The 19,081-nt window shown below is 51.6% G+C and overlaps 2 gene segments (V, D, J or C); one reads left to right on the top strand and one right to left on the bottom strand.

Moving 5' to 3' along the window:
* The window catches only part of LOC114509505, a 167,431-nt gene that overhangs the window by 54,614 nt on the left and 93,736 nt on the right, over window positions 1–19,081 (bottom strand).
* LOC114509501 lies at window positions 3,402–4,161 on the top strand. The segment is given in 2 exon segments: window positions 3,402–3,502; window positions 3,608–4,161. Coding segments are annotated over 2 exon segments (429 nt in total).

Below are 19,081 nucleotides of genomic sequence, written 5' to 3'. Positions count from 1 at the left end.
ACAGGACAAGGAGCGCCAGACATTTCAGGAAAACCTCTGTTACCCTGGAGGGGCAAGGAGGGACCCCCTGCAGGTGTCAGAGGGTCAGGGCCCGCCATGCACCGTGTGCACGTGCAGCCTGCAGAGCTGCGGGAGGAACGGATGCTGCTGCTGGCGCGGCCTGCACCTCTGGAGCAGCTCCGGAGGCTGACGTTCCTCTGGTTCTGGATCGGCCCCTACATGTGCACTGGCTTCTGCCCCTGCACCTGGCACCTGTGGATGTGTAAGTGCTGAAGCTGGAGCCGGCTCTGCCTGCTGGCTGGGGCTGGAGCTGCAAGACAAGAAAAGATCACCCATGTGCCTGCCTTTCCATGTGCCCCCAAAGACCAACCACAGCCTGAGCTTCCAGAGAAGCGTCAGCCCAGGGCCCAGCACAGCACATCTTCCCTGCCTGCAGTCCTCCAGGTGGGTGGTCTGAGGCCAGACTTCCCTCCTGATCCAGCACCAGGTCCGGGTTTCCTTTCTGTGTGAGCAGACCCGGCCCCGCCCCACAGGCCCCCAGGCACCGCACTTCCCAGGGACCTCTCACTGTCGGTCTCTGCCTCCGAAAGTGCCAGGTCCTCGAGCCGAGTCCAGGGGAGATGAGCCCAGGGATCCAGGTTGGGGCTGACCATTCTGGACCATATGGAGAGTGTGGGAGGGACCGTGGGAAACGGTGTGGGAAGCAACTGGGCTGAGGGTGTTCACCAGCCAGCCAGGAATTTTTTATTGAAGACAACAGCCCCCCAGTGGCCACACTTACCCTGTGCCTCTGCTGGCCTTATTGGTGATGTGGCCCGGCTGCATGTCACTAGGGCAGGTGGAGAGATGGCCCATGGATCATGTCCTTCCCCATATCCTGAGGGCACCTCTGCAATGACCATGACCAGGGGCTGATCCGGAGGCCTTGGAGGCCTCCCACGCCCTCCATGGGTTCTTCCTACCGAATTGACTCTCTGCTCCCACAGCAGCTAAGCCCTGTGTCTCCCCATAACTGTACCCCTGGGACAGGAGGTTCACCACCCCGGCTCAGGATAAACTGCAGTCAGAGGGTGCCCCATACTCCACATCCTGTCAGCTTTATACTGGGGTGTGAAAGTGACCACCACGCCAAGTACTGGTCCCCCTCAGGCTGCATTTGTGGAGGGTGGGTGTGGGACTGGCCCACGAGAACTCCTCACCTCCACACACATGACACAGAGGGGACAGAGGGCTGCCCTGGTAAAATCTGAGTGGTGGCTGAGGTGGAACTAGACCCCCTGAGCCTCTGTGGGTCATCTTTGGGTCCCTCAGGAAAGGATCAGAGGCATCTTGGCTGACAACAGTTGCAAAGTGTGAGGTCGCTGTCATTGCGTGATTTCCTGAGGCAAGTGCCTCCCACCCTGGGGACAAAACAAGTGAACGTGTCGTCTCTGGAGCATCTGCAACCAAGTGAGCTGAGGAGAAGCTTCTCTAGAATGTGGCTGCCCGGTCACCAGGGTGCCAAGTTCTGTGTTGTTCCAAGTTCTGAGCAGCCTCAGGGCTGCTCCCACAGTGCACCCAGTGTGTGGGGACGTGAGACACGACCTCCCTGTGCTCTCAGGGCTGGGCTGTCCCTCACTCAGTCACTACCTGGGACACCTCTAGCCTGGCTCACCACCTTCCTGCTCAACTCTTCTTTCTCAAAAGGGCCTGTGACATGAGGTATATTGTCCCTTATGTCTGCACTTTTTCATGACTCAGACAAGGGATCATTGCCAGAAACTTCTGGGAGCAGCTGGCTTTGTGTGGCTGTCATTGAGGTGCTGAGTAAACAACTTTTTAAAAAAGATTTTATTTATTTATTTCTAGACAGGGGGGAAGGAAGGGAAAGAGGGAGAGAAACATGAATGCATGGTTGCCTCTCGGCGCCCGCCACCGGGGACCAGGCCCGAAACCCAGGCATGTGGCCTGACTCAGAATCGACCCTCAGGGTGACCCTTTGGTTCACAACCCCATGCTCAACCCTCTGTGGAACACCGGCCGGGGCAATTTCTTTATTCTGAGAATTCTGGACACAAGTGGCAGGGACTACAGGGGTGCCCTCCCCAGAGACAAGCCTGAAACCAACACCCTCTCTCCTGGAGGCTGTGTCTGCGGTGGCTTTTCTGTTACTGGGAAGGGTCTGAAACTCATAGAAAGAAATGCAGCCCTTCACGGGGATTGGCTGGTCACCAAGTCGAGCTTTTCTATCTGCAGCTCAGACCACAGTGCACAGCTCACAGCTGTAGAATGGAAGGATTGTAGGAAATGTGTACACTCCGCTTCAACCAAGAACAGAAGGCAGTGTGTTCCCCGTGCTTCTCCATCAAGTTTCACCACAATTGCTATAAATAGTTATCATGGTTGTATTTTTAACTCAAATCTTACTCAGGTGACATTTATGTATTATCACATACATGCATTTTAATTTGGGTAGGTGGTCCCTAATTATAAACTGTTTTAATAAAATTCTATCATAGCAATTAAACTTTATTCCTGGAATTTTCTGCATGTTTGCCCTTTTTACTTGTAGAGACGTGACACACACAATGCCATAGGGCAAGGTCCCGGGCAACCTTAGACTGTGAACTGGAGGGCAGGCTCCCAGGAGGGATCCCTGCTCACAGTGTGCAGGGACCGAGGGTCCCCTGCAGGTGGGATAATGACGGACAAAGGGGCACTCAACATCACACACTAAGGAGGAGCAGGGGCTTTCTCCCCATAACCGCCCCATCCCTAGAGAGAAGGGGCCCTTTCTCCTCAGTTTTTCTGGGGACCCACAGGGAAGGAGACCTCTAACACCAGGGAGGAAGGAACCCGTGTCCTGCACAGAAGGGGACATGCCTGCCTGGGGCTGGTCACTGCTCTGGACTTGATACTGGCCTAAGGGTTTAAGTAAGAGACAGCACGTTATTCCTCAGCATGGAAATCCCAGGGAGGTGTGGACAGGCTGATCCTGAGGTCTCTGAGGACATCACTAATGTGCCCTGGGGTGATGGGGAAGCCACAAGAGGGGACACTTGGCCTGGCCCTAAGGCAGTTTTCAGTGGACAGAAAGTGGAAGTCAGAGGCTGTCTCTTCTGGGTTCTGGTCACCACACACAATGGAGTCTGGGCCTGGGCACTAGAGGGTGCTCGGGGGTTGTTCCTGAGGGAACTGGGGTGATTTGAGCTGGGACCAGCCAGTTGAGGTTTAGAGATGTGACTTCCCCAATGCACAGGTCTCACAAAGCCCCACCTCACAGTCATGCACAGGGTCCTGGGGCAGGGGTAGGTGATTTGAGCTCAGGGAGGAATGAAATAGTTGAGGAGGTGGGTCGGGGAATCATTTGCATAAATGGGTCCTCCTCTCTCAGAGTACAAAGGGAAGGGAGAGGTTTTGGGAACCCTGCTTCAGCTGTGGGGCCACAGAAGGCAGGACTCAGGGATGGTCTCCACCATGGCCTGGTCCCCTCTCCTGCTCACCCTCCTGGCTCACTGCACAGGTGACTGCTTATGGGGACAGGGGTGGCTCCCTGGGCAAACTCATGCTGTACTTTCTTGTTTGTCTCTACACCCATAATCACCATCTCTGTGTGTCTCTCTCCCAGTGTCCTGGGCCCAGTCTGTGGTGACTCAGCCACCTTCTGTGTCTGGGTACCCAGGACAGACCCTCACCATCTCCTGCACTGGAAGCAGCTCCAACATCGGGGGTTATGATGTGCACTGGTACCAACAGCTCCCAGGAAAGGCCCCCAAACTCCTCATCTCTGGTAATAGCAAACTAGCCTCAGGGGTCCCTTACCGATTCTCTGGCTCCAAGTCTGGCAGCTCAGCCTCCATGAGCATCACTGGGCTCCAGGCTGAGGACGAGGCTGATTATTACTGCCAGGCCTATGATACCAATGTCAATGGGCGCACAGTGCTGCAGGCCTGTGGGGAAGTGAGACAAGAACCCCTGGGTCATCTGGGAGCTGGGTGAACACTGCAGCCGCTGCAGCTCAGCCTCAGCCTGAGTCCTGTGACTTCTGCTCATTCTCTGGCTGATGTTTTTGGCCCGGGTTCCCCCAGGGACACTGTCTGGGATTGCAGGATGGTTCTTTCCCTCCTGTCCTCACAGTCACTCACAGCAGCACTGTCCCAGACTGAGTGTCCTAAATGAAACTGAAAGTCCATTTTCCCACATGATGGAGACTGTTGACTTCAAGACTGGTTTGCATTCAGTTTTTCTTGTGATGTTCAAATAAATAAAACATTTTCTTGGGCCCCTAAACCTACCATGGGGCCTGAGCACTGTGTGTGCTGTGCATGAAGGGTGAGTCAGCGGTTTGCATCTCACTTTATAATGTCCTTCAGTGTAATCACTGCTGAGTGCTTTGTTTTGTCTTCTGATTTTCAATGAGTTTTCTGTAATATATGCCCATGTAAAAGCATACAATTAGAACAGATTGGTGGTTTCCAGAGGTCTGGGGTGAAGGGGGTGGCCATGTGGGTAAAGGCAGTGAAAGGGAACCAACTCCCAGTTGTGAAATGAGTGGTTCGGGGATGTCGTGGACAGCATGGGGACTGGGGCGGGGATGCTGTGGCCGTGTGTATGTGAACGCAGCTGCAGGAGTGGATCTCCAACATTCACAGCACAAGAAATAATAAACACTGTTACCATGTGTAGTGATGGAAGTTAGGTAGACTCATTTTGCTGATGAATTTGCAATATTTATCAACATAGAGTGATGATGTTGTGCAGCTGAAATGAATATAATGTTGTATGTCAATTATATCTCAATTAAAAGTTACAGTAAATAAAATGACATTATGAAATTAAATTGGAATTTCTGTTCAGAGAAACACCTGCATGTGAAAGTTTAACGTATCTTTATCAACAGTCTCCCCACCCTGAGAGCAACCCACAGGCCGTGCGTGGGTGTGTATTACAGCTGTGTGTGGGCTCACCCCAAGCCGAGAGCAGCCATGAGGTCCTCCAACAAGGGGCTTCCTTTTAAAAGCTGATGTCATTTTTAACATGATTCTAATGATGTCACATTTTGGAAGAGGCAAACGTGTAGGGAGAGTATGAACATGTGTTTTAAATTTGACTATGTGAAAACAAAGCAGGAGCAACTGAATTATTCTGCATGACAGTGTAATGTCTCCTAAATGGCACTACGACGCTGTGAAATGCATTGAAAACTGTGAAACACAATGATAGACCTTAACGTGTGCACTTGACATGCAGGTTAGGAGGCTGAGGGTCCCTTGGTGGAATGCGGAAGGTGACAGGAGCCCATCAGTTTGCATTGAGAAGGCATGAGCCCCTGCCCTCAGGGGAGGGGTGGGGAGAAAAGTTGCTGACTGAAGTACCTGTCACAGTGGGGGACACCAATCAGACTACCAGCAAAGGAAACTGCACATAAAACTGTGCTCAGAGTGACAAAGTGGCTTCCCAGGGGGATACAGGTAACAGTGCAGGTGTGGCTGTGCTGTGCACTGTCGTTACATAATCATGTGAGTGGGTGGGCTCGGGTCGGAGCAGGACTACTCTCCTTATTAATGGAAACTGACAGGTATCACCAGGGGGAGGAGGCGTGATGCTCCCGGCAGTGACGTGTCAGAGTTGCCGATGCAAGAATGAACTCAGGCTTGGTTCAGGGGCACGTAGCACTGCATATGAAGATATTTACAGATGTGCCTGTTCCTGCACTAGTTCACTCAGGAATATTTGATTGTCCTGTCCACTGAGTGGAATTGCACCTGATGGTGCCCAGTGTGATGAGTCTGCCTTTCCCCAGATATTGGCTTCTATAACACTCTACAAAATAACGATGGCTTCTTAGGAGAAATGACTTTAGAGGGAGAGGGAGGAAGGGGGTGGGAGAGAGACAGGGAGACAGAGAAGGAGAGAAACAGTGAGAGAGAGACACACACACAGAAGTGGATGTTGTTGTTCCACTTGTTTGCACATTCATCGGTTGCTTCCTGTACGTGTCCTGACCACAGGTCGAACCCACAGCCTTGCCTCATCTCAACACATCTAACTTACTGAGCTCCCTGGCCAGGGCCTGATTTATGCTATAACTGCAAATTTGTACCTTGGAACTTCTTCTCTCATTTCTGTCCCACCCTACCTACCTCAGCCTCTGGCAACCACCAATTTCTTCTCTGTATCTTGTGTTTATTAGTTTTTTGTTGTTGTTGTTGATCAGATTACACATATAAGTTAGATCATGGTATCTGTCTTGCTCTCTGACTTACTTTTTAAGTATAATGTCCCCAAGATTTATTCATGTTATGTCAAATGACAAGATTTCATTTCTCTCAAAGGCACATTGATACACTGATTTAACATTATATCTTATGAATGACATGATCTTTAGCCATTCACCCATGAACAGATACTTAGGTGATTTCCATATGTTGGCTGTTGTATAACAATGCTATCCTGGACCTGGGGTTGCACATGTGTTTCAAAGATGTTTTAGTTTTCTCAGATAAATACCCACAAGTGGAATTCTAGATCATAAAGTCGTTCTGGTTTTAGGAATAAAGCCCAAGGAACCACGTGCAACCTGCTGAGCTGCAGAGACCAGCAGGGCTCTTGGGGCTTCAGGCCATGGTGAGGAATGTGGGCTGCAATCAGCAGGGGGCGCTGTGGGACTGTCCTGGACTCCTAACACAGGTGCTCAGCTAGGACCCTTTACTCAATGGAGCCTGGGGCTGGGGGAGGGGCTGGAACTCACTGATTGTTACTCTGGTGAGGGGTCCTCTGTGGCCTGGCAGATCCTCTGAGCAAAGACCTTTGTGCCCTCTCAGCAGGTGATTCCTCCCCAGGCTTTTCCTTTCTTTACTTATATTTTTTCCATTATCATTCAGTCCCCCTTAATCACCCCTCCCCCCACAATCACCCTACTCTTGTCCCTGTCCATGAGTCCTGTTTCCTTTTTGCTCAGTCTCTCCACCCTCTGACCCTCCCCCCTTAGCTGTCACCCTGTTCTCTATCTCAGAGTCTGTCTTTATTTTCTTATTAGTTCAGTTCGTTCATTGCATTGCACATGTGAGTGAAATCATATGTTCATTGTCTTTCTCTGACTGGCTTATCTCACACAGCATAAAATTTTCCACGTCCATCCATACTGTTGTAAAGGGTAAAACTTTATTTTTATGGCCGAGCTGTATTCCATTGTGTAAATGTCCCATAGTTATTGTATCCACTCATCTGCTGATGGACACTTAGGCTGTTTCCATATCTTGGCGACTGCAAGTAATGGGGCAATGACCATACGGGTGTTTATGTTCCTTCCAATTAGTGTGGGAGGTTCATTCAGATAGTCTGTAAGGTCATGCTACCCTGAATGCACCTGATCTTGTCTGATCCCCGTTATGTTTAATGGGGTGAGGCCAAACTACATCCTTCTCTGTCTGGGGTGTGAGCTGAGCTCTAGCACCAGGGCTCAGGGAGGGGCTGGGTAGCCCCTGGATGGACACACATTTGCATGGACAGCCCCTCCCCTGGCAGAAGGTGGGGAGAAAAGGAGGCCTGGGCAGCCCAGCCCCACTGTGGGCTCAGGGGCTGTGTGCACCATGGCCTGGACCCCTTTCCTCCTCGTGCTCCTCTCTCACTGCACAGGTAGGGACAGGCCTCGGGGACCAGGACTCAGTTCCCAAGTTTATTCCCTTCCTGCTCCATCTCCTGAGAAGCTTCCCCTGGTTCTGCCCCAGCACTGACAAGTGTCTGTGTTTCTGTAGGTTCCCTCTCCCAGGGTGTAGTGACTCAGCCGCCCTCCCTCTCTGCTTCTCTGGGAGCCACAGCCAGACTCACCTGTACCCTCAGCAGTGGCTTCAGTGTTGTCGACCACCACATATACTTGTACCAGAAGAAGCCAGGGAGCCCTCCCCGGTATCTCCTGGCATATAAATCGGACTCAGACAAGCACCAAGGCTCCGGGGTCCCCAGCCGCTTCTCTGGATCCTAAGACGCCTCGGCCAATGCAGGGCTCCTGACCATCTCGGGGCTGCAGCCTGAGGACGACGCCCACTATCACTGTGGGAACTGGAACAATGGTCCTTTTCACAGTGACTCACACAGATGGGGACGAGTGACAACAACCTCAGCCTAAAAGAGTTTTGGTTCACAACAAATGAACATTTTAAAATAGCTCTACTATATGCAAACTTTACTTGGAAGTATGTATGGGTTTACAGTGGGTCTAGTCTGAAAGTTTTATTCCATGTTTCTGAAGTCTCAGGAAAACAGAACCAACACAGAATGAATTATTCATGATGTCACTGAAGTGTTACCTGTTTCCCAAGTGCAGTATAACCAGAGCACGTGACACTGCTGTTTCTCTCCTGAAATAAGGAGAGAGCTCTTTTTTCCCAGAGCCTGGGGACCCTCCCAGTGGGGTACTGTCCACCACAGCAGGGACTCTGCTGTCCTGGAGGACACAGCACTGACCTTGTCCTTCCTCCCAGGCTCCTGAGCACAAGGCTGGCTGAAAAGCATTGTGTAGTGCTGACGAGGTGCTAGGAGGTGAGATCCTTGGCACAGACTCAGGCCCAGGAGGAATTCCATGCACAGAGCTGGCCTAGAACCTTTTTTGAGTCCCCAAGCCTTCAGCTAAATCATGTGAAAGGATTATTAAAGGGGCCATTTGTGACCTGTATCCCAGAGATATCTGTTTGGGTCACTATAGGGTGGGGATGCTCTGCTAGTGCTGGGGAAATGCTGAGCCTGCTCCAGGCACGTGGGTGAAGTGGGTCCATGGATGAGATGCTCTCACAGCTGCCACCACTCAGGCCCATGGGGACCCCTGTGAGTGGGGTTTCCTAAACCCACAGGCACTTTGTCCCCTTGTCCTCTCTTAACCCACTAGAGCATGTTAACAGTACTGGCTGTGGACTGGGCTATGGGGCAGCAGGAGTGGGTGCTCCCCCTGTTCCTGTGTCATATTCCCCCCCCCAGTGGGGGGTCTTGATGAGCCCAGATCCAACATGACCTTCTCCTGAACATATGTCAGCAAACACATTGAACATTGCCATGGTAATGGTCCCAAAATCTGAAGTCACATCACTGACGCACTCCACTTTTGGACCTGGGACAAAGGTCCCTGAGAGTCATCCCTCTTCTCCAGCTCCTACTTGGTGCTCACAGCCTGTTTGACCACCTGTGAGGACCAGCCTGATGAGGAGGCTGATTAGCATAGTCACAGGCCTTCATAACCCCCAGCCACAAAGAGCTCGCATGCCACATGGACGTGAAGTGAACATGTGCCCTCCCCTCTCTGGTGACCCATCACTGTCCTGTCCCTGACTGTGACCAACACTGGCTCAGGTTTTGGCTTCTGTTATCACTTGTGCTGTCAACCCAGAGACCTCACGGTCCCACCCCTGTCTGTCTTTATGGTTCAACATAAATGTCCTATTTGCTACGTGGTTTCCTAATGCAAACAAAATCACTGTGGACCTGGTTTCGGAGTTCCTGGTGGCATGACAACAAATACAGGGTTCCCACAACTGTGACCTGGCTTCCCTGGGGCCTCAGCTCCCAGGCAGGGACCCAGAGACCTTGGAGTGTTAGGAAACACTATGTCGTCTGTCATGGCCACACTCGAGAAACGATTCACACGATATTGCAAATTAGATTTGAACAGCTTCACCTATTTATATTTCAGAATACATCACCTTAATCAAAATCACTGGACTAATTGATCTATAAACAATGTGCAGTTCATTTTGAATCTGCAGTCATCTCGACACTGGCTGTAGAATCACAAGCGAGTGACGACGTGCCGTGTGTGTCTGCTGTGATGTCTGACAGAGTGAGAGATGCGTCTGTTTACTTTCCTGTTTGCCGTGACAGCTCTTTACCACTGTAGTTTCAAAGCTCAAAAACACAAATCTGGCCTCAGGGAGACTTTTTGTTAATTTTAGTAAACAGTTTAACTGGGAAATAATAATGAACACACAGTTTGAAAGAAAACAGAGGAGAAAGAAACATTCCCCAACATGCTTTGCCAGACCATGTTTTCCTGTTACTCTAACCAGACAAAAAATTCTCACTCATGATTCTAGCTACTCAGGGGTGAGCTGAACTTGAACTTCATCACTCAGTAAAGACACCTAATGAAAAGGCACAAGGCAAAGCTAGTCTGCTCCCTTGCGCCCCCTGATGGTGAGTGTGGGAACCATGGATAGCACAGCATAGAACCCCAGCAGCATTAACAGCACTGAATAAAGGTGACTGGATGAGATGGGGGAGAAGAGTTAGCACTGCAGGTGTCCCCTCCCCTCCCTGGTGTCACTAGGGCCAAAGAGTCCAGTGGCGAGTGAGCACAGAAACTCGCCTCAGCCCTGTGCTTCTCTCCCTGAGGTCAGCAGGGACCAGCAGTGGGTGTGTCTGTCACCCTGCTTGAAGGGAACCAGCAATTGACAGCCACTGCCTCCCTGTCCCCAGGAAGGCGTCAGAGCACAGAGAAGTGGAATCAGGGCTCCACCCCTGTGGGGCCAGTGGGAGCTGAACACCCACCCCCTGACCTTCTGTGCTGCAGCTCCGCAGGAGGGGGGCCTGAGGGAGGACAGAGGAGATGGGGCTCAGGGGCTCCTCCTGTGACCCCCCAAAGTCCAGGATCCAGTAAAACCCCACCTGATTTTTCAAGAAGCAGGAAATAAAAGCTTGATGAGAATAGAGAGTGAACTGACACAGACACTGAGAGGACTGTGATGAGGAGACACAGTGACAGACATCAGTCTGGCAGTGACCCTGAAATCCCTCTGAAGGGCAACAGTGAGCATTGTTGGTACAAATGGAAAGGAGAAAACTCAGAATTTAAATAGAAGTCACGAGAACAAACCAAGTGGGAATTATAGAACTAAAAACACAAAATGTAAAATTAAAAAAGAAAACTCTATGCAAGAAATCAGGAATAGGTCAACTTTTTCCATTCATTCATTCATTCATTCATTCAGGAAGTGCCACCATCCTTCTGCAGTTCCATCCACCATGACTGTTTCTGAGAGGACATCACCAGGGGGCGCTGTGGATCTTCTCAGAGGTGCATGGCTGAAACCCACTCCAATGGGTCCATTAGAAAGAGTCCTTTGCCCACTTGCGTGCCCTGAGTAGACCTGACTGACAGCAGGTGCTTCCTCTCAATGGACAGACTGACAGCTCACGCAACCACTGCGATCTGCTCACAGGAAAGCTAAAAACTCTCCTGGGGACTCAGAATTTGATGGTGTTGTGGGATCATATTTGCATAATGCCCACCAAACACACCCCTCACCCAGGGAGCTGAGGAGGAGATAAAGGGACACCCAGAGAGCAGTGCCAGCCTGAGGCCGGGGACTTTGGAAAGTGTCCACCATGGCCTGGACTCCTGTCCTCCTGCTCCCCCTCCTCACCCTCTGCCCAGGTCCGGGGATGCTTTAGAGACTGCCCTTTGAGGGGGTCCCTCTGCCTTTATTCTTCATTCCTGACATGTGTCTGTTTTCCTTTCAGGGTCCAGGTCTCAGGCTGTGGTGACTCAGGAGCCCTCCCTGACTGTGTCCCCAGGAGGGACAGTCACTCTCACCTGTGCCTCGAGCAGTGGAGCTGTCACCAGCAGTAATTATCCATACTGGATCCAGCAGAAGTCTGGCCAAGTCCCCGTGACACTGATTTATAATACAAACAGTAAACTCTCCTGGACCCCTGCCCGGTTCTCAGGGTCCCTCCTCGGGGGCAAAGCTGCCCTGACCCTGTCAGGGGCCCAGCCTGAGGACGAGGCCGAGTACTACTGTGTTCTGTGGTACAGTGGCCATCGCCACAGTGACACATGCAGGGGGGAAGTGAGACACAAACCCAGGGCTCAGTGCACCCTCTGCTTCTGCCATCCCCCGTCTACTGCTCGTAGAGGCTGGTCTCACAGGTGGGGACTCAGGAGGGTTGTTCTGTATGGCCCCAGGGGGTGCAATGGGATCCACATTTCTAAGCCATGACAGGATTTAACCCACCATTTTGTGAAGACAAAGGTCTCTTTAAAATAGGAGCCAATGTCACCCACAATTTCACAGGGAATGGGCAGGACAGCAAAGGAAAGGTCATTCCCATGAGGACACACACACACAGACAGTCAGGTCTGAGGGTGGCTTGGCCGGCTTTTAACAACCAAGACAACTTCACAGTTTGGTGCAAAGAAGCAGAGGACGCAGAGCCGCTGGGAAATGGAGCAGGAGCCCCCGTCCCAGAGGAGGTTCCTTGTGCGTCTTCCTTCTCCAGCCTCTGTGGTGCTTGAGGGCAGGAATGCCTGACCTTTGTTCTGGGTCAAAGCAACTGCCTGCTCCAGACAACTGTTTGCACAGCTGACGGGGGAGCAGACAGCCTGACTGCAGGGCTCACCATTCAAGACGCTCCTTAGAACTGGACCCACGGAGTGCAGCTACAGAATAACTTTGCTTATTTTCATTGTAGCAATTTCTTTGTTGGGTCATCATTCCCAATAGAAATACTTCTCTTCTATCCATGACATTAATTCCTGCCCTATCTCATGAAACCCATTGCTTTTATCCCATGATTTGACACATGCCCCAGGCTTGCAATTATTTTTTATCCCAAACAAATGCTTGTAGCCTCTCACATTGGCTTTTAATTTTCAGGTTAACATTAGTGATATTATACAGCTAGGATTTATGAAGAGAAATGTTAGAGTGAAACATAGTGGGAACATAATAAAAACATAGCCCACATCTTGAGAAGGACATGGGATTGGAGCACATGGGCACATGGAACTGATGTCTGCTACCCCCTGCCAGGGAGAAATCTGGACCAGGTGCTCAGTGAAGGGGCGGGGCATCCAGAATGGGAGGTGGAAGAAGAGGACAGTTGGCATTATTACAGCAAGAGTCCAGCTCCAGTCGCTGAGCCTGTGGTTCTTCCCTAGCATGGAAACTTGCAATCCCACCTCCCTCAGGAAAACAGGCTAAATGGTTTCCCTGAGGACGTCTTATTGGGATTACGGCAGAAGTTAGAGGGTCCAAACAGAGCCAGCAACGACACCACCAGATGTAGGGGTGCCCTGCTGTGAGCTATTTCAGAACTGCTCCTGCCTTGCTCAGTGGCCAAGAGTCATCTCCCAGTAGGTCTAAGCTGACACTGTTTCTGGATGTGCAGTAGGGTGAAGGGTTGCTAGTGTCTCCCGTAAGGACAGTGCTAGGAATTGGGAGGGGCCTTGGACCAGTATTTAACCCCAAAGGGTCCAGATGTCAGTTTCAGTTTAGCCCCCAGGGTCCACATGTGCTTGTTCACAGGCTGCAGACGGGAGATGGGAGGGAGGAGACGGGACCCAATGCCGACGGGCACCAAAACCTTGAATGAGATACCAAAGATTTTCCCTTAATTATTGTAGAGGGTATGTATGAGAGATTTGTCATCAGAGAGGGGCCTCACCACATGTGTACATGTGAAGTATAACTGGTAATTATGCAAAGAACACAATAAAGTGAGGACAAACTCTAGCAGCAGTCAGGGGAACCTGCGTGGCCCCGGAGAGTATAGATGGGAACTTGCCTGTGGCCACCGGGAGTGGGACAGGGCGATGTGGGGACTGTGGACATACTGTGTGCAGAGCATTGAGAACAATAGCATCATTGGCATTTGAGAGGCATGTGTGTCTCACAGTCAGGAATGAGGCACAGGTGGGGCCTCCATTATGGAATGAGAGACTGTGCTGTGACCATACACAGTGGATCAGAATCACAGTATTGGGGAGTCCTGTCATAGACATGGGGATGCAGTCAGTGACCTGCTGAGCTGCAGGGACCAGCTGGGCTCCAAGGCCTTCAGGGAACTTGGAGATATGCGCCCTGCCAACACCAGGGGGCGCTGTGGGATTTTGCTGTGGTCCCTGCTGCACAGCTGCTCAGGGAGGAGCTTCAGGTCCCCTGAGCCTGGCCCAGGATGTGCTGATGATTCCTTGAGGTCTGACATCTGCGCACAGCAGAGTGTTCTCTTTCTCCTGAGAAATCTCAGGAGAAACGACTCCTGGATTCATTGAGGAACTTCCAGATTCCCAGGAACAGGAGGCAGCCCTGTCCCTTTAAGGTTCTGGCTCTCAGCTAAATAACAGCACCAGTTTAATAACAAAAACCTTAATTATTTAAAGGTTTTTAAAAAACATCAGTTTATTACCATCTAGAGCCTATGAGGCAACCCTCAGGTCCACCAAGCATGAAAAACAGAAGGACATTTCCAGAAAGCTCTGGTTTTTCTTTAAGGTCAACATTGGAGGCATTTTCACACAAGTTGATTATGACTCAGTGTGGAATGAGGCCATTACATTGAAAAGGAGAAACAATATACACAAAAGAGATGCTTATAATAAAGGTGTAGATTTCAGTCTTTAGAATGCACATAATTTTAAGATTAGACTGAAAAAGATTAAAGGGGAAAGCATCAGAAATATAAAATATAGACAAAGGAGGAAAGAATAAAGTATCAGAATAGCTCTGAAGGGACGTGACAGGCCGGAGAGGAGAGCAGGAGGACACGTCCCCTCTGACGGCGTTGAGTACGGAGACCGAGAGGGATGCAGCCTGCCAGTACCTGGGCAGCGGGCGTGGGAATGGAACAGCAGTGTCTCCAAAGCACACCGAGAAGACAATGTCATCGAATAAGTGTAGATCCCATAGACTCTCTGTCAGTGTGAACCAGCAGAGTGCGGTGAAGGTTTTGAGCCTCGAACTTGAGTTAAGATGTTGCTATATGTGAAGTGGCATCGCACAAGCAGAAGAAGCAAGAGGACGTGTCAAGAAAAACCTGAAATATCTGGTGACATAAAAACACTGAATGCCTCATGCATGTAGCCACCTGGAAGTGATCGGTCATCTAGAGACAATAATGTCTTAGTCCCAGCCCCATGGAGAAACCCACTCATTCCCTGTTCCTGGTAGTGACATCCCGAAGGTCCCAGGGCCTAATCTGGTTGCCCTCCAGAGGTGTGGGGTGTAGTCCAGGGGCTGGTGGGCCCTGGATCCGAGAACAGCAGGGAGCACTGTGTGGCTGGTCCTGCCAAGACAAGGTCAGGTTATCTATTGTTTGCTTATTACTGCCTGACAATGATTGCTGAGCATTACATAGAGGCCCTGTATTTCTTCGCAAATAAACGCAATAAAAACTCATTGAGGAAGTGGCGTTTGGTCCTTCTCCTTCAGAGATCGGCCACCTTTCCTCCCCAAGCAGATCATGTCTTGGCAGACTTATTCTCATCTGCAGTGGAGGGGTGGGCTCTGCAGGCAAACCTCCCCCACACCAGGTCATAGGGAAAGTTTGGCCAAAATTATATGCATAAAAATATACTAATTTCTGCTGAAAAAAGGAAAAACATTGAAAGAGTATTTTTGTGCCTTGGAGAAACAGTGATTAATTTCTAACAGGGGAGGAATCACAGTAAAAAATAAAACTGTCCTGAAATAGGGCTCATGCTGCCGTGGGACAGTTACTGCTCTGGGCCTGACCCCGCTCCAGGGAAGACGACATGAGTGAAAGCAGCAGCGCGGTGCTGACCCCACAGACCAGTTGAGGGACAAGTGGACTGACTCACCCTGAGGAGTCTGATTAGGACATGAAAGTGTCTTGGAGTGGCAGGGATCCCCCATAGGGGGCACCGGGACCACTACTAAGGAAGCAGGTCAGGGAACAGGGCTGTGGGGAGGCAGGATCTGTCTGTGATGGGAATCAGCCAGCATGTCACACAGTGGTGTGTCTAGGTCTGGGCACCAGGGGGCGCTCAGGGACTGTTTCTGCAGGTCTGGGGTCTTCAGAGCTGGGACTTCTGACTTCACACTGCCTGGTGCCCTCTGCTCAGGGTACAGCTGTGACATTGTCATGTCCTGGGCTTCACACAGTCTCTCTCCCAACCCCCCTGAAATCCCCAGGCATAGGTACCTGACAGAGGGCCCAGGGAGAGATCAAAAATGGGGGCGGGGGGTCTCATTTGCATGAGTGGGCCCTCCCTCTTTCAGAGTATGAAGAGGGGAAGGGAGAGGTCTGGAGGAGCTCTGCTTCAGCTGTGGGGCCACAGAAGGCAGGACTCAGGGATGGACTCCACCATGGCCTGGTCCCCTCTCCTACTCACCCTCCTGGCTCACTGCACAGGTGACTGGATAAGGGGATAGGGGAGGAGACCTTGAGAGGATGCTTGGGGGTTTTCTTCCTGTTCCTGCCTCTGGACACAGAATCACCATCTCTGTGTGTCTCCCTCCTCCAGGGTCCTGGGCCCAGGCTGTGCTGACTCAGCCGCCCTCAGTGTCTGGGAACCCAGGACAGACTGTCACCATCTCCTGCACTGGAAGCAGCTCCAACATCGGGGGTGGTAATTATGTATACTGGAACCAACAGTTCCCAGGAAAACCCCCTAAAACCGTCATCTATTATACTAGCAGCAGACCCTCTGGGATCCCAGACCGATTCTCTGGATCCAGGTCTGGCAGCGTTGGCACCCTGACCATCAGTGGGCTCCAGGCTGAGGACGAGGCCGACTATTACTGCTCAGCATGGGATGACAGTAGTAGCAGTGCTCCCACCGTGCTGCAGGGCCGTGGGGAAGTGAGACAAAAACCTGCTGTCCCCTGCAGTGCAGTTCCCCGGGGCAGTCCCCACTCCTCTGAGAAGACAGCTCCTTTCTTGCTTTGCTTGGTTTGAACTCAGGTCTGAGACCCACCACAGGGGACTGTGACAGGAACATGTGTCACATCCTTTGAACGCTGCCTCTGAGGCCTGTCTGTGAGGCAGCAACACATTGTGCAGTTTTCTCAAATGAGGGGAAAGTCCTGTGTGTCAGGGGGAGGCTATGCTGGGAACAGAGTCCCTGATGGGTCAGCAAGATCCAGGGACAGGGAACCCGTCTGTGTCCACGTCAGTTCATATCAGGAAGGCCCAGAGTGTGGGCTGTCACCAACATGTGCCCTCTCAGCCTCCACCCTGACCATCACTCAGGATAGATCCACCCTGTGTGGCTCACGATCCATTCCCGGGTCCAGGTTGGGCAGCTCAGGGTCCCTGACCCTCACTGGGCTGAGAGATGAGGACAAGGCTGCCTCTCATAGCCACCCTGACACAGTGTCCTCTGTGCTCACACAGAGCTGCAGGCTTGTTGGACCTGAGACCAGGAGAAGCTCGTTCTCATCTGCAGGAAGGGGGTGTCCCAGCCTGTGCCACTCAGGACACCTGTGGCTTCTGCTTCTGTTGCTGCCACCAAAGGCAGGTCCTTACAGGGCAGCCCCTGGGGAGTGGCTGTGCCTCCTCCGCGTGCTGTACTTATAGCACCTCACGCAGCCCCTTCCTGGACAACAGGTCTCAGACAGAACAGGAAGTCAGCTCCCCATCAGCTGGGGACACAGAGTGGCTCTGCTCTGAAGCCCAGGTGCTGGAATGGGGGCACCATCTCTGGTCACTTCAGAGCCAAACTCTGACTGGGCGTCCTGCGTCTCTGTCAGTGACCACTGGCTTCTTTCCTGGATGTTCCAGAGCTGCCACCTTGTCATTGGCCCTCTCTGTGAACCCCTGTCCCTGTAGCTCCCAGAGAAAGGCCTCTGTCCCAGGTGCCCTGGCCCCATAGCTCCTTGGGTTGTGGCCGACCGTAGGGGCTAGGGAATGACAACATGTCTGTCCCCATCAATGTAAAGATCCAACCATGCATTTCTTCTTGTTTAAATGCACTGTAATACTACCTGTGTCATGTTGAATAACAACGTAGGTGAAATCACCCCCACCCCCAGCCCTGGGTGCAGGCAGGGCCTCAGCTTTGAGGACATAGACCTGGCATCAGGCTCCTCCTTCCCAACAGTGAGAGGGCCCTAAACCAGTTATATCTTCTGGAGATGTCTCAGTCTCCCAGTCTGTGCTTGGGAGCTTTCCAGCATCTACCTCCTACTGTGTCCTGAGGTTTGTGTGGGGCTATAAACATCTCAGGTGCCTGCCACCTTGGGGGAGGATCCTCAGGACTCAGGTACAGACTTGGCGTGGGAAGGACACATGGAGGCTGGCAGAGGACAGAACTCAGTGCAAATAGACCGGGTCTGCTCTGGCTCAAGGGGTACTCACAGATCCTCCTGCCTGCATCCTAGGCACCTGAGAAAGTTGAAGAGACCTGAAATTCCGACATCATCCCTCGGGCAGGAAACCTTCCCGGGGCTCCAGTGTGGACAGACTCAGGGCCAAGTGCCTCCTGTGGCCTGTGTGCTGGGAGCCCCGGGGTGACTCCCAGTGTTTCTACCTCCTGTTCTCCCACCCTGTGTGGTCCCCTCTGCTTTGGGACTGGATGGACTTTGTGACTGTTTTCTAACCACAGAGAAGGACAAAGAGATGAGGGGCCATTCAGTGTGGTTATGAGAAGCCTGACTTCCACAGGTCCACTCTCTCCTGGGCTCATTCCCTGTCTCCCTCTGTCTCTGTCTCTCCTTATACACGTCCCCCTCTGCATTCTCTGTCTCCCTTTATCTCATTGCCATGTTAGCATCGGTAACCAGGTGCTGATCAAGGAAGGGAGCCAATGGCATCAGGCATTGCTGAACCTAATGGGCTGTGGAGAGGAATCAGACACGGGGCCTGCTGTGTTTGAAAGCTACAGCTCCACTCCTTTCCCAGGTGACTTCTGAATCCACGGAGTGGGCAGGAAGGATTGCTGCTGGAAGGATTGCTGCATCACCCAGGGAGGATAAACACCTGAAGAAATTCCTCTGCTGGTCACATGCCCAGGAGAGGCCAAGATGGCGTGGGGTGGGGGTTGCTTCTACTTTGCAGCATGCGCAGTAGGAACTATGAAGAGTGTCCAGTTTGGGAATAGGATTGGATTGGATGTTGGATACAGAACCCTGAGAGATGCAGGAAATGGATTGGTTAGGGGGAGGATCTGAGCCAGCCGAGGAAAGGTTGGGAAGTTGATTGGTTAGTTTGGAAAGGTGCTTGGTCCTTCCCAAGCCCAAGATAATGTACTGTATTTTGTCATGCATAATGTGCACTTTTTTTGCCCCATTTTTTGAGGGAAAAATAAGAATGGCCATCATACATGGGTATAAGGATAACATACCAGAGGCGTAATATTGGGTATGATAATGCT

The sequence above is a fragment of the Phyllostomus discolor genome, chromosome 13, assembly GCF_004126475.2.
Source record: "Phyllostomus discolor isolate MPI-MPIP mPhyDis1 chromosome 13, mPhyDis1.pri.v3, whole genome shotgun sequence".
Classification (NCBI taxonomy): domain Eukaryota; kingdom Metazoa; phylum Chordata; class Mammalia; order Chiroptera; family Phyllostomidae; genus Phyllostomus; species Phyllostomus discolor.
Note: the sequence above shows the minus strand (reverse complement) of the source record. Positions and strands in the feature narration are given on the sequence as shown.